The 15,599-nt window shown below is 38.4% G+C and overlaps 1 protein-coding gene across 15 annotated transcripts in view; it reads right to left on the bottom strand.

Annotated features, from left to right (window-relative positions):
• Positions 1–15,599, bottom strand: part of EPB41L2 (erythrocyte membrane protein band 4.1 like 2) — a 231,221-nt gene that overhangs the window by 84,223 nt on the left and 131,399 nt on the right. For all 15 annotated transcript variants that reach the window (XM_019479507.2, XM_006259769.4, XM_014611039.3 and 12 more), the window contains one exon: positions 372–476. In XM_019479507.2, coding sequence (XP_019335052.1) covers positions 372–476 — 105 coding nt within the window. The remainder of the gene's footprint in view (positions 1–371; positions 477–15,599) is intronic.

The raw sequence follows: 15,599 nt of genomic DNA on the forward strand, positions 1-15,599 counted from the left end.
AGATTAATGATGACCAAAAATGTCAGTGAAATTTACCGCACAGGCAAAGATGACATGCTTATGTTATATTTTACTCTAAATATAAAGATTTTTATAAATGGTTATAATAAAAGGTTTTTATAAAGATTCAGATTTTTAATGAATGCTTCCCTCAGTCCTAACAATAACAGAACATATCATCTGACATTTCACTTCATGCATCAGTTTAATCAGAACAGAACTTACAGCAAAGTTGCAACAGATTAATCTGTTCAAATTAATCTGTTTTAAAAGCTAGGCTTTTTAATCAAGATTTTGAGTACAACTTATAGTCCTAAAAAATAAGGAATCTAGTGAAGTACCTAGCAATATAAACAGATGTCAGTGCTTACCTTCTGATCTGAGTTCTCATAAAACAGCAGGCCAAAATAGTCCTTTTCCAATAAATTGAGATGTTCACACACCCTGTCAAATAGCACCTGCCCCTTAGCTCGTTTCTGAAAGATAAAAAGCACTTTTAGTAAATAGTTGGCTTTTTCAAAGCATTTAATTGCTGAAATGCAGTGCCACTCACTATACTTTATACAAATACTTTGAATTATAACTAAAACTGGATAACTATAAACAAAGCTCATACAATATTGAGAAAATTAAAATTCCTTAAGATTGTATTGCTCTATTATTTTTGGACTACTATAAACACTTGAAAGCATTTTTCTCTAAAAGTTTCATCTTACAGCTTAGTAAAGAAGATTAAGAAAAACCTCACACAGAGAAATAGTACAATACAACTAACACTAGACAACTAACAGAAGATGTTGAGAAATAAGGGCAAATATCAAAGGCACTTTATAAAATAACATGGCCACTGTAATAAAGATAGTACCCTTATTCTTCTACCACAAATGGAACTGCAATTTGTTAACATGTAAACATTCAAACTGAGAATAAGTTATTTTTGTACATTTTCAGTATTGTCAAAGGGATTCTGAATATGCAAGTTTGTTTACAAATTTTGCAGTGTTATCATGGCATCATACCAGCATACAATTAAATCTAAAATGCACTTTTTACCCACTGCCAGCATTTTTATTCAGAGAAAGTTTGAAGTTTCTCTTGGCAAATAAATCGGAACATTTTCGTTTCACTACATTGTATTTAGTGAGGCAACATAGTGGTCAGATTGATTTATCCATTAGCTTTTTTTACTTTTAAAATACAGTAACCAAAGACTGTTTGACACTCGGCCAATATGGTGTAGATCCTTAACAGCAGACTTTCTGAAACAATTAATGGCCACTGACAGACATGGGGGAAAAAAAAAATGGTGTTTTAGTTTCCTTCTTTTTTACCGTAATGTAACTAGCAGGATTTGTGCCCTGGGAAGGCAGAGGTTGCCAGGAGGAGCAGGGGAAGAAGCCTTGCCTGCTTCAGGGACTCAAAAAAGCTTCTTTCTGGCTGTTACTGCTACTGTAAGGTTTGCCTGCTCTGGCTGTTACTATTACAGTGATGCCCTCTCCACCACCCTCACCTTAAATTACGCTACTGTCTTTGACAATGAAAGAAGGAATAGCAGCTAATTCAGACAGTAAGTGCTCAAAATGGTTGTACTACACCTATTGTCATGATGCAATACGTTAGAAAATAAAATGCACTGATAATAGCATTAATCTCCAATCCATCTTCAATCCTTGTCAGGGATTATAGCACATTTCTGGTATGTTTAACCACTAAGCATTACTGTTCTTTTTCCTGACACACTTTTTTCCTTCTTTCCCAAGCAGATTTTACCTTGCTGTTATAGGACAAATATACTGCTCTGCAGAAGCATTTAAGGGTGCGGACATGCAAACAATTTCCCCATGATTTTACCACAAATTAGTTGCTCCACTGTAACTATCCTTATGCCCACTACTCTGCAACAGCGAGGGTGTTAAACATATGGCCCACAGATTCTTGTTTTCTGCCGCATGGGACTCCCAGAGGGGCTGGGAATTTTGGAAGCAGAGCCCACCACTGAAATCCCAGGTATTGAGTCACACGGGTCATGCACTCGTGGCAGGGAGTGAGAAACAGCTTCATTAACTCCCATGGCAGCCAAGGTCACTCACCCCACTGTCTTGATTCTGCCCAGAAGGAACAGCAAGTTTGACACCCTTTCTCTGCAGTTAGTGGGAGCTAAAACAGAGTAACTGAGACCACTTACACCAAGAACTGTATGGTTTTATTATAATGTGATCAAATCATAATCATAAGGCACAGCACAATGATGTAAGGGCTCGAAGGAAAGTAAAGAAGAATGAGGCTGCCATTTTCACAAATTTGCTGGATATCAGCTTTAGGAAGAATTTTATGGGGAAAAATGCCTTGCTGAATCAGCCTATAACCTCATCTCTGATTTACAAGATGCTGCAATACACAAAATAGGAAAAACAAATTTGCTGTGCATTTATACTATGCAAAGGACAATGCAACCACCTTAGCTTTGACACAATTGCTTAGGTGCCAATTTTAAGTGACAAATAAGTACATTTATATGGTAAACTCTAGAGTGCAGAGACTCTCTTGATTGGTATGTGTAAAGTATTCAGCACAGCATAATCTGAGACTAACACCAAGACAATGTTTGTTTTGCAACTATAGTAAATATTACAGTCATGATTTAAACTTCAAATACACACATGGTCAGTTAGGCTTCCGAAAGCACACACTACCTTAACACTCGAGTCTGTTGGCTTAGCTACAAGAACTAAAATCATTCCAACTGGTATAAATGTTACGTACGCATTACTTGAGTCAAAAGTCATACCTTAATTTAATTTTGACTAATTAGATTTGCCACCAATTAATGCTTTGTGTTGTTATTGTAATCAACACCAGGAGGAAATACGTTTGTTGAGTATAGTAATTCTCTCTCATTAAGCTTTAGTTATTTTTTAATCTGTACACTTGTTACTAGATATACTCCTGTAGGCAGTGCTTATTTGTGACAAATACATAGTAGAATTTTCAACTAAATGTCTACTTGATAAAACAGTATGCGAGCAAAAGGTATTTTATATATTCTCCCTCTCCATTCCTTTCCTCCATCCCAAGAAAGTTTTATGTACCCTAAAAAAAATTTGCAACTACTCACAGTTCACCGATTTAAAAAATAACGTGCCTAAGTTTGTCAGGATAATTTGCCCATTGTCTTGTTTTCAGTTACTGCCATTCAATGTGGCCCTTTATTATTCATCACTATTACAATTAAAAAAAAAACCTCTTCACCAATTAGTTCTAAGTATACTCATGATTTTTCACCCATCACTGTTCAGGAAGGGCATTTTAGCTGGTCTAAAAGTCCTGAGCATACTGCTAGTGGTGATTTGAGGAAAGGCAAAGATCATTCTGCAGAAAATCAGCTTCTGGAACAATTCATGATATGCTCAGCATACTGAATTTAATCATATTATGGCCCTTGCTGTCTGTCACATCCTATGTAATTTAGGGTACATTTTAGCATTCAACAGACACTAAGCATCTTTACACATTCAGTGTGAGGGGACACCAAACATTATAATTTTATACTGCTTTGTGGACTTCTCCAATGCGTTACTTAGGAACCTTTTAATAGTGCATTAAGTAATACAAGGAAACTAGTCATTTATTTTCTCAACTCCCACTACCTGGAAAAACTGTGTCAAGTAGCACATTATTCTGGTCAGGTTTTTTTTTATTTATTTGTACGTGCTAAGTATTTTTATCAGGGAAGATCAGGTTGAAATTAGCCCTGTACTTGAAGGAAGATGGTGAAGTTGTGATGGCATTTTAGTTCAGTAGGGGCCTACCTTTTTGGTAGACATGACAAACTAGCCCTGCATCCTTCCCGAGTGCCACTCCAATTCCCTTACCTATGCAACCCGCTGCTTTGCTTTCCGCTTACTACCCTGTGCTCCCTCCTTGATCTGATGCTCTGCTTTCTGCTCCCTGCTTTATCTGCCGCTGTGCTGTCTGTCCCCTGTCTGATCAGTTAATCACAGAAGCTACCTGTGCCACAGGTTGGCTACCCCTGCTTTAGTTCCTGTGGAAATCCATAGGGCTAGGAACAGAAATTACACATAAACTAGTTAAGTGATTAGAAACCGATTTAAACCTGTAAGAGGACAGAAGTTCAGTGCACATAAACCAGTTTCAAAATGGCTGAAACTGGTTAAGATAAACCTAGCTGAATGTAGTATCAGAGTTAACTGATTTAGTTCAAACTGTTTTTGGAACTTCTGTCCCAGACCCCTTCCTGGTTCAAGTTAAATCAGAGTCTCCCAGCATCCCAGAATGCTTTTCTGCCCTGGGCTGGACTGGGCTGTCTGCTCCAGAGAGCAGGGCTGGCCCCACCCCTCTGCTCCCTAGCTGGGGCAGTGAGGGCTGGCTCACTGGCCAGCTTACTGGCTCCCCCCAGGCAAACCCTGGCTGGGGTCTGGGGCCAGGGAGGAGGGTTAAACTCACTTTCCCCTGAGTACAGAGCTGCCCTGCCCTGCCCAAACTTAGTGCTGGCTGTGACTACAAATCCCAAAGGCACCTGGAAGCAGGAAGAGGAAGTGAGGACCAACCCCGAGAGTCCTACTGGTATGATTGTGGAATGCGAATCGCAGAGATTCAGGGGCAGCAGGAAGAGTAAGCGAACACACAGCCCAGGTTGCATTTATAGCTCTCCAGTTTATAGTTTTTAAGAGAAAGAACTATTCTTGTTCAAGCTTTTATGAATTCAATGACACTACCTTCCCCTCCCCCGCATCCAGGCAAAGCATGCGCTGGGTCCTGGCCATGCCCCCTTCGCTCCAGCAGGGCTCTTTCTTCCCTCTGCTTTGGCAGTGGCTGGCAGGTGTACTATGGTGCCTCCCAACTTCAGGCTTGAGCCACTGCAGGTATGTGGCTGCATTTCGTGAATCAAAAGTGAATGTGTTTTCATTTGCTTATCAGTTCAATCTCTGCAAAGTGCTAAAGTGCAAAGACTGAACCAATTCAGCCTCAGGCTTTTTGACAGTCTGTACTTAGCCTAATAGTCTGAGTTGTTGCGAAATAAGCTTTGTTTTCTTCAGACTAATTTTACCTTTGCCACAGGAAGTTCCAGTATGCCCAAGAGGCAGAACCGTCACCTACGGTCCTCATCCCAGAGGTTTAAGTGGTCATATCACAGACTCAAGTCACTGAACATCGTGAAGACTATGTACTTGACTGTGGGGGAAGGGGGAACCAAGTTCCAGAGAGAATAGGGATGGGGATGCCACATGCTGGAAAGCCTTACCTGCCCATGTATAAGATGATGAGGCACAGCCTCCCCAGAGGCCACCATTCTCCTGCCCTCTCTAGATTGTTACCCTGATGTCCTGTTCACTCACTCCTAGTTACACTACTGACTCCATGACCAAATATATCATGATGCTGCAGCTCTTTGGCATCCTTTCATCTACACAAGATGGTGGGTATTGCAGTCTATGACGTAGATGGCTTGCAGTATCTCATGTGACTTGCATGATCTGTGGCAATGGTTACAACTGTATGTCATGGTTGGGTGGCTCGGGGGCTGCTGGAGCCAATTTCTATTGTGGACTTTAATGCCCTGGTGGAGTGACACCACTTGCTATGATCACTTGCCAAGGTTTCCCATTGGTCAGGATCAATTCTAAATGCCTCCATATCTCACATGCATATGTCTGTTGCAAAGCATGTGTCCTGTTGTTCCTGTTCCCTCCAATAGTTCCCCATATAGCATGTCCTTGAGTACATGTCCATCTTCCAATCTGCTCAGATGGCCTACCCAGCGCAGTCATCCGTGTTTGAGTAGGGCTGTCACACTTGGTAAATTTGCCCCTTGAAAAACCTCTGCATTGGTAACTTCATCTTGCCATTTAATGTTGAGAAGGTGGTGTAAACAACACAGGTAGAAGCTGTTTAACCATTTTTCTTCATGTACATAAGGTGTCCATGTTTCCCCAACATACATGAGAGTGCCAAGTATGCAAGCCTTGTACGCTAGCATTTTGGTCTTTTATGGTAAGCTTTAAGTTCTTCCATGCTCTTTTAATTAGTCTGCTGAAGGTGGTGGCAGCCTTTCTGATGTGAACATTAAGGTCTTCATCCTGTGAGAGGCTGGTGGTCACTGGAGAACCTCGGTAGCTGAACTTTTGGACTACTGCTAGCTGGTTCTCATTAAGGATGACCGATGGATTTTGTGCAACTTCCTGTTTTCTTTAAGCTGATAGGGAGAGCAAATGCCTGCCAAGCTCTTGAGAGGAGATCCATGAGTTCTTGTAGTAGGTCTTTATCGTGGGCTATAAGGGCAGCATCATCAGCAAATAGAAGCTCCCTGATGGGCACCTTTCTAACTTTAGTCTTTGCCTTAAGTTGTGACAAGTTGAAGAGTTTCCTGTCTGATCTTGTGTGGAGGTACATTCCACCTTCCATGTCTTTAAACGTGCAATTCAGAAGTACCAAGAAGATTTCAGAAAGTGTGGGGGCAAGAACACATCCTTGCTTCACTCTGCTTTTCCATTAAGAGATTCTATCAGTGCTACTAAAGCAAATTCCTTTCTATGTAACAAAAACAATTTTTAATAATTTAGTATTTCTATAAATAGCTTCTCCAGTATCTTCTTGTGTAATTAAAAGAATCCAAGTTTTTATTTTAATTCACTTCAAGATTCCAGTCAGATATGATAAAGTTTAGCATTTTACCTGGCATCTCAAAAAAGGTTCCTTTTGATAGCATGAAAGATTGTAATTATTTGCAAAGATTGTAATGATTCTAGTATATTTATCTCTCTCCCCTTCCCCTTCAAAGATTGGTGGCATAAACAAGGTACTTCCATATGCATTCATGGTTCATAATTAAAAGCAGACCTATGATCTACTTTCTGGGTACTCAAGTTTTAGTGCAGAATTTTTTGCACTGGAGACAGCAGTAGACAACAGACAAAACAAAGAGGTTCAGATCAGTTTGCTTACAACATATAATCAGGGTGGGGAGATTAGGCATGCAACTTGTGGAAATGCTCTTTCAAAAACTAAAATACAATCTGTTGCTAGAACCAATGAATGAGAAGCATGTAGCCTTCCAGCTTGAACTGAGTCCTACATGCCTGTTCTGCTATTTGTGGTATTTACCAATAGGGCCAGAACATGGCATTTTCAGAGGTCTGGCAGTTTAAAAGAATTTTTGCATTTGCTTATCCCACATATTTCAGTAGACGCCATACACCACTGCAATTCTACTGAAACGCCATCAACTGCCTATGTGTAGGCCCTGGCAACACTAAAGTTATTGTGTCGAGCAGACAGTGAGAGAAACCTCACAATATGCTAGGCTCCTTGAGCTATGTATTGCATGATAGTTCAGTTACACTGTACAAAAAACTAAGGCCAATAAAGGAAGGTAGGCACAAAATGAAACAAAACAAACAAACAAACAAGCAAACAATAAGTCATTGTTTGTGCTGCCACAAAAGAAATGAAAGCTTGCATTCAGGGCTGCATTGTTGAGTTGACATTAGCAGCTTTAACCTTGGCTAGGGTAAAATTTTTAAAAAGTCACATTTTCAAAAGTGGCTTAGATGCTTAAGGGATTACTCAAGGAAAGCCTATGGACTTTTAAAACTCAAGTCCCTGTTGAAACATTTACTTTACTTTAAAAAAAGAGCAAAACAAATATTCCTTTAAAAAGAAATATATGTTCTTCCCACCATCTATTTAATTTATCTAGCTTGGCTTCAACATTACAGGGGGGGGAGGGGGGGCAGGGAAAATCAAGTGCACTCTTCTAAATTCCATCCACAGTAACACGTACAATACATTATGACAAGCACATTCAGGGAAGAGATACAGAGCTCATGTGAAATTTATGCAGTCGGAGCAGTGGAAGGGGACTTTATAAAAACATACAAAGCTTTTCCCCCAAATCAGCCTTTATATCAGTGATTTTGATTATACACAGCATATTTTTGTCAAACTATGCATCAAGAAAACCCCCTTGGGTCGCTTCAGAAAGAATACATGCTATGGTTAATTAAATCTCTGGAGTCATTTACTAACAGTATAACTTTTTCACACCAGGGTTCAATAGAAAGCGTTACTATATGCTTATTTGACTAAAAATTATAAAATGCATTGTAAACTTATTATTTGCCCAGAGGTACTCTAGAGACTTTTAAAACATTCTCCTATTCTATTAGTATTTTAAATTTGGAGAAAGTCTCCAAGAAGAGCAAGCCTTTTGTACCCAAAACATCTAAAAATTTATAAGCAAACACTCCCACATGTCAGTAAATCATGGTTTTTCCAGTAACAGGAACTTAAAATTACTGCACAACTGTTAAATATATTGGCAAAATCTACTGATCCGTTGAAGATTTTCCCATAATTCTTGACACTTTTGTTTTAAATGCATTTAAGAGACCAAAAAAAGATTACATATCTTTCAAAGGAAGAAGGAAAAATTGATCAAGTCAGTCAAAATCCCTCTGAGGAACAAAATCACACAAAAAAGGATATGCTTTAAAGTTTGCTGTTTACAGACAGAAGATTCTCTTGCTCATGTAAAAAACATAAGGATCATCCAGCAATAATTTTTTTCTTATACCTTACATTTTAAAAGACTCTTACCTCATTAAAGGAATCTTAATATTTCATATTATCATCTAAAAAGCCTATGTTAAAAATTCAAGCTTGGAAGTCAAGTACATAGACGTTAGAGAATGACAGACAAGGAGGCCTGTGCAATCCCTTGTGTTTATGCATCATTACAGTCTTAAATTACATTATTGCTCAGTATTTTTTCCTACTTAATCTCTGCCCTTTAGTGTACAGATGGAGCATGTTTCAAGTCTGCATCAGGGCTGTTTATGAAAGGAGGCCCTTTGTGGGATCCATGCTTTATTTGTTACAAAAGTTAAGTGTAGAACGAAGAGGCAGAGAACTTCAGGAAGATGGTTTCATGGTGAAAGCAACTGAATGTTAGATTCTGTTCCTGCCTCCCTTGCAGAACTCCCCCATGATTCTGGCCAGCGCGCACAACCAAAATATTCACAGCTGGCCACCTGTTGTGTACGCTTCACTCAAGTGCCCAATTTGACTCCTGGGGCCAAATATGAGCTCTGAGTGCAACTGAAATCCATGAGGGTTGTTCTTTGAGCATACTAGGCAGTATAAAAATGGTAAGCACTCAAGAAAATCAGGATTCAAGTTGGGTACAAAAATTACTGGACACTGAACAGTTTAGGCTTTAACCCATACCTTGGTTTTCTTGCTGTAAGGCAGGGATGATAAATACCATCTATTTCTCATAAGGGTGTGAGGATGAATTAATTCAACAATGCTTATGTAAAGCTTGGATTCTATGGTACATTTCCAGGAGGAAATTAGTAATAGCTTTGTATTCAACTATCTGAATGCTGTCTGGTAAACTAAACTTTGATTACATATTGAATGAGGAGATTAAAAAAAAATGTTACTGGACCCTAGTATGTTCTTATTTCTTTCTTTTACAGGAACAACAGAAAGCACATCTGGCACAAGGGCAACTACCCTATCAACTTCAAGTCCCTGCTCTCAATTATAGATGAACTACAGCTTTCAACAAAATTAATTACCATGGACAAAACACTTTCCTCTTCATCTTGTTCTCAGAAGAAATAAGTCACCCAGGGACAGATGTGCAGAATAGAAAATTTCAGCACAAATGAGTTTTATAATGAGATGTCTTGGACATCGTTAACTATAGTGGCTGCCACCTGCACTGCCTGTAAATATACGTGGGAAGAGGTTACAATTAAAGGGTCCAAATCATGCAAACCTTTACTCACAGGAGTAGCATCATTTTATGCAAGCAGCCCTTTTAGCTTTAAGGGGACGCATGATATAAAAAGCAAGTGCTTTACTGGGACCAGTGTTTTTAAAGGGTTCTGAATATAACATTTCCATTTTAGAAAACAAGTGGTAACTGAACAGCGCAGCTGCATCAAGCCCCTGGTTGTTCAAGACAGAAATTAAGATGTGCAAGATACCCAATCTGAGGATCCTAGTATGACCAATGTTATCAACTTCTTAAACTGAACACAAACAAATAATTCTATGGCATAGATACTAGAAAGTAATTATATGCATTAACTTCTTTTAATGAAAAAGAAAGCTCCCTTTTATTTTAAACAAACACCTTTTCTTTAAAAGATTTTCAATTAATAGCTATAAAAAAAACCTAAACAAACAAAACAACCCACTAGGAACTAGGGTAAGAGTGTGCAGGTCATGTGATGCTGTCATCAATAAAACCTCTAACAATAAAGCTGATCTATTAAGCTATGTCTCAGTGTTTCCACCAAATTTTTTCCCCTCAAGTTCGGTTGGGTATATTTTAACCTTTGTGCTGAGTTCAATTCAGAGATTTGTTTTTAAACTGTAAATTTAGAATTTTAAAAAATTTAGATCTTCCTAGGAGAAAAGAAAGACATTTAAAATTAATCTTCACAAACTGTAAGTAACCACAGAACTCTTGTGTCAACTCCAATATATTTCAGTTGTTCATACGTGCATGAACTATAGTCACGTGGACTCCTTTAAATGCCTTTTGTCATGAAAATTTAATTAGAACAGTGCCCCAGAGTAGGAAAAAAATCCCAACATAATCTTCATTTGCTTTACACTCACAGCGAACAGCCAGCCAGTACTTTCTATCATATGGAAATTACCCTCCCCTCTACTAGAGCACAGACAAATTACACTTTAAGTAAATACAGATTCCTTAATGGCTTGTTATTCCAACAAGGCTTTGCATTCTCCTGCTTTAGAAAATACAGTACAACAAAAAGCAAACTCTCTATTTGCAATGAAAGAATGACAGATAGGACCTTTTAATAAAGGGACACATATCTCAATTACCAGGAAAGGTGCTGGTCAAAACAACATCCCTTTTCCTTGCTTCAAAATAGTTTCAAACCAGGTTCCTATAAACTGTCTAAAATACGAGTATCCCAACATGCTCCTTACTATCTAACATAACAGTATTCTTTCCAGCACTCTCCTTGGGGTTTTTTTTTTCCCCGCATGGAGTCACTTCTTTGGTATTTTGTTCAGCCCACATCTCCTTTCCCTGACAAAGGGCATCTGATGTCTTAAAACTTGTCCAAAAGTTCTCCCCACTATGCAGTTGGTCCAATAAAAGGTACCATAAAAAAAAGCTTTGCCTCCCAAAAATTCCTGGGTCACCACAGCTACAGCAACACTCCAACTCTACAACAACACTGCCCTCCATTTATACACGTGTCCATTCACATTGCCCAAGTATTAGACTACTGGATCATGAAACTAAGCTGTTCCATTTCTTTACCTGAAGAGCTTTTTATTATTTTGCCATTATTCATGACATCTCATATTACAAGCAAATAATAGCTCCTAAAAATCTTAGTTTACATAAACATTTTTATTGTCTGTTTAGTTTACAGTATTAGAACTTTAAAATGGTCATAGAAAGTGGTTTAAGTACATTTATATGAACAATACGTAGTTCAGTAACCCAGAAGATTTATCATCCGTCAATTTCTCCCAAAAGTTCAACAGTTGGCATGAGGAAAACAATTCTGCTGCTGTGAGGAGTCTGAAGATACATGGACATTGTCAGCATCAACAGTTATAGCAATACAGATTTTAGATTAGCACTACAAAACACATTTTAACATTTTCTCTGCACCCATTTTAGCTATTTTAGTGCTAATCTAAAATATAACCTATTTTGCCAAGGTCAGCACATTAAAGTGTGTAAAAACTGCCTGCTCTAATATTCTCAAATGCTGCAATCACTTTCAATTTTCCTGATATTCACAGTCTGTGAATCTCCTACCTGCTTTCTCCACACATTTTCCCTGTGCATATAATTCTTCTCTATTCTGTCATTTGAAGTTTCTTTACTGCACTGAATTCAACTTGATGCCATCTGCTACTCAGACTGACCACCTGTGTACCAGAGATGTGGGTTTTCTAGAAAAATTTGAATTGGAAAATTTTCTGGAAAATTTTCCAATGCCCTAAATAGAGCGTGATCTGATTTAGCATGTTTATTTGACTTATATTTAGTAAACAAAACTAAAGTACCTCAAATGTTAATTTTGCATCCCAACAGCTGTAAGTATTTGAACTGGAATATTGGATTAGGAAAAATAAATAAATACAGCACACTTAATGTGGTTTAAATGTTATATTCAAACAAATTCAAAGCTTTGTGTGGAAAGAAATTATTTTTATTGGAATATTTGTAAAAATGTAAAGACAATACACAATAGCATGTACTCCCCTTACATTGTTTGTTTAAATTTAAGGGAAGAAATGAAGGCAGTGAAAACTGTTGGCACATTAATTTTAGCACACCCAAAGAATGGTGCATGATATACTGTAGTTGTCTACTCATCTTACTTCAACAGAGTTTAACTCTCTTCCACAGAGGTCATCTTGGCACCTCCAGTTTCACTGTCACTATCTGTAGAATCACTTGCACCACTTATTAGTTCCATTTCAGAATCAGATTGAGGCAAGTCTGATTCAGAACTACTTGAACTGCATTCACTTTCACTAAAGGATGGTTTTACCAATGAGTCTATGGGCAAGGGAAACTTATCATCACACTGCATCTTCTTCACTAATTGTGTTTTGGACCGATTCTCCAGAAGCAGAGATTTTGAGAAATACAAACAAGCTTAGTGGTGCATTCATTTGTTAATCTATTCCTCTTTTTTGTCTTAGTTGAGTTGAAAGCCTTCCAGTTCCATTCACAGAAGCTGCTGTTGGTGAAATGCTTAGGAACCTTAGAGCAATCCTGGACAACAGTCAGGTGTTACAGTATCCCTTCTACCATGTGAGAGGAGATACATTCTCTACTGCCTGCCAAATGATGTCTTTGCTCCAAAGTTTTTCTTTTGCGCAGTACTCAGCAACATCTGTCATCACAGCTATTTCGTGGATGTTGGGGACATTCTTAGCTACTTCCATAATTCTATTGAGAGCAGTAGATAATTCATCTTGTGATAAATGTCCTCTGTGTTGAGGATCCAAAAGGTTTGCTTGCATCCAGTTCATCTGGCAGCAAAACTCAGCTCTCTTAGCATACATTTCTTTTACTACTACTACTACAGCTACGTTTTTGGGTAGAGATGAAGGCAAAAGCTCAATTATATTTTCATTCAGTTGTCTGAATATCTTTGGAATGTTTTAAAGGCTTGGTGCATCTCCTTCAAGTTTCTTGATAGCCACTGAAACTGGCAGTAGCAAACTGAATGCTCCTTGAACTTGAACCCAGAACACATCGTTGTCAAGAATCTGCTTCCAAATGTTGGCAGGAATAATCTGGGATACTGTGCTGAAGCACAGTGCAAACTCTTCTTTGTGTGCAGCGAACTATGTAAGCATTTTGTAGCCGAGCCCCATCTAGTTTCTCCTGGCTATAAAAGTGCACTTTCCTTTCCCAGCTTCTCTTTCTGTAATTTCTTCAAAGTGATTAGCAACATGATGATTGTTGAATATCTTCACAATCGCCTTACAGTTTGCCAATACTGTCTTCATAGTATTCACATTCACTATGTCCTTTGCCAGAAGATTCAACCCATGAGCAAGACAGTCAAATACTATTAAATGAGGATACTTTGCATTTAATATTTGCCATGCAGCTTTCATGTTACTCACATTATCAGTTACAAGGGCTTCTACCCTGGAGGGACTTGCACTTTCAACCACTTCACTCAGTAATTTGGCTATGTATTCACCTGTATGATGAGAAGATTTGGTAGCAATTGCTTTCAGAAATATTGGTTTAGGTGTTGCTAACAATGTTCAATAAAGGATTTCCTTGTATATCAGTCCATCCATCTGACATCAGCCTCAGTGATTCTGCTTGACCAATCCTTCGAATAACCATTGTTTGAATTTTGTCATACTGTCTATCTAAGACAGAATGTGATAAGCCATAATGTGATGGTAACATATATGATGGGCGAATTAGTTTGTAATGTTCCTTCCAGTATTGATTTTCACTTCTGGAAAGAGGTGTACCACTTGCAAATATAGCTCGGGCTAATGTCTCATCTGCTTTTGCCTGGTCTTCTTTTGACATTTGTCCACAAAGCCTGATAAAAAGCTTGACTGTCTTGAACAGCTACTCATGATGGATTGCATGTCTGGTGACAGCAATCTTGAAAGTGAGGATCCTGTTTCTTCACCACCCCCCTCACCTGGCAGCTCAACATTTTCATTTTCCATTTAATCTGCTATTTCACTTGAGCTACCAAATTCCTGCAACAAAAGGAGGAAAACATTTTTATTTTAGCCTATTCTAGCCTGGCCTCATCCATCAGAAGGAGAAGGGGAAGTGGCAGGGAGCTTGCTTCCCCCATCTGCCAGAAAGAACACTCTGCTGCTCAACTTGCTGCTCAGTTGTCCTGGGACTGCAGAGCCAAAGGGAAGTATAGTCTGGCCTCTGCCATCAGCCAGAGGACTAAGCTCACTCTGCTGGGTTGAAGTAGTTAACTATTTATCTATTACATTTTTGTTTTGTTTTTAATTATTGTTAAACCCAAGCTACTTTGGGTGCTTAGTGCAAGCTGAAAAGGATACAAATATTTTAAATAAATAAAAATAATACTCCAGAGTTGCATTAACAACTTTCAAAATTATAATGTTTTAAAACAATATAGATGCTAGTCTATACTGTGTGTTGCTTACCATATTAATTTGTCTACTTACATAGGATTCCTGAAGTACACTTTTTTCAGATGAAGTTGTTCCACCACTTCGTTTTAATAGCTTTCTGTATATGGCTTGTACTCTTTCAGGACAGGGTTTGTACTCTTTTGGGACAGTTTCTACATGTTATTAAATGTTTCTTAAGTCTTGTGGCATTGTTAGCATACCCTTGGCCACAATACCATCATCGAAGTAACTAAATCTTTCAACAAGATCTGAGACTAGGAAAAGCCTCCAAAACCATGGAAAACTGTCATAATTCAAACAGCAAAACAAAGTTAACCTAACCAAGGTAAGGTATTACACTCCTTTCAATGACTGGCAATGTATTTAGTAGTATCAGCTTAAGCACAATAAAGCAAAGAGCTGAGACCAAAGAAATAAAAAAGAAAAAGCATGATCTTTTGATCTTCTAGACTCCAGTTCAGAAGATCACAGCAACAAGATTTCCAATTTAATCCTCATCACTGTAGAGAACATCAACAGCAAATACTACTCTAACTTCATAAGTTACACAAAAGTATCTCACAGTCCCCATCACAATTTACTCTGCAGCATCTTGAGATTTATATTGGCATGACAAAAAATGATCATATCAGACTTTTGGCTTGCACAGCCAATTTGGCAAATTCATAACTTGATTTTTGGTCTGGATTATTATGTGAATGTATTTACCCTCCTGTTTACAAATCAATACACATATATGTACTCTCTCACACACTTTCAAGGGATAATCACCTGAAAAACATGCCCCTCTCTCTCCCATTTGGCCAACTGGTTCAGGGCCAGGCTATGCCCCTTTCATATCCCAGGGCTGGGTTATGCCGACTTGGACAAGGGGGCGGAAAACACGTTGTCCAAGTTTG

The sequence above is a fragment of the Alligator mississippiensis genome, chromosome 1, assembly GCF_030867095.1.
Source record: "Alligator mississippiensis isolate rAllMis1 chromosome 1, rAllMis1, whole genome shotgun sequence".
In the NCBI taxonomy this organism is placed as follows: Eukaryota; Metazoa; Chordata; order Crocodylia; family Alligatoridae; genus Alligator; species Alligator mississippiensis.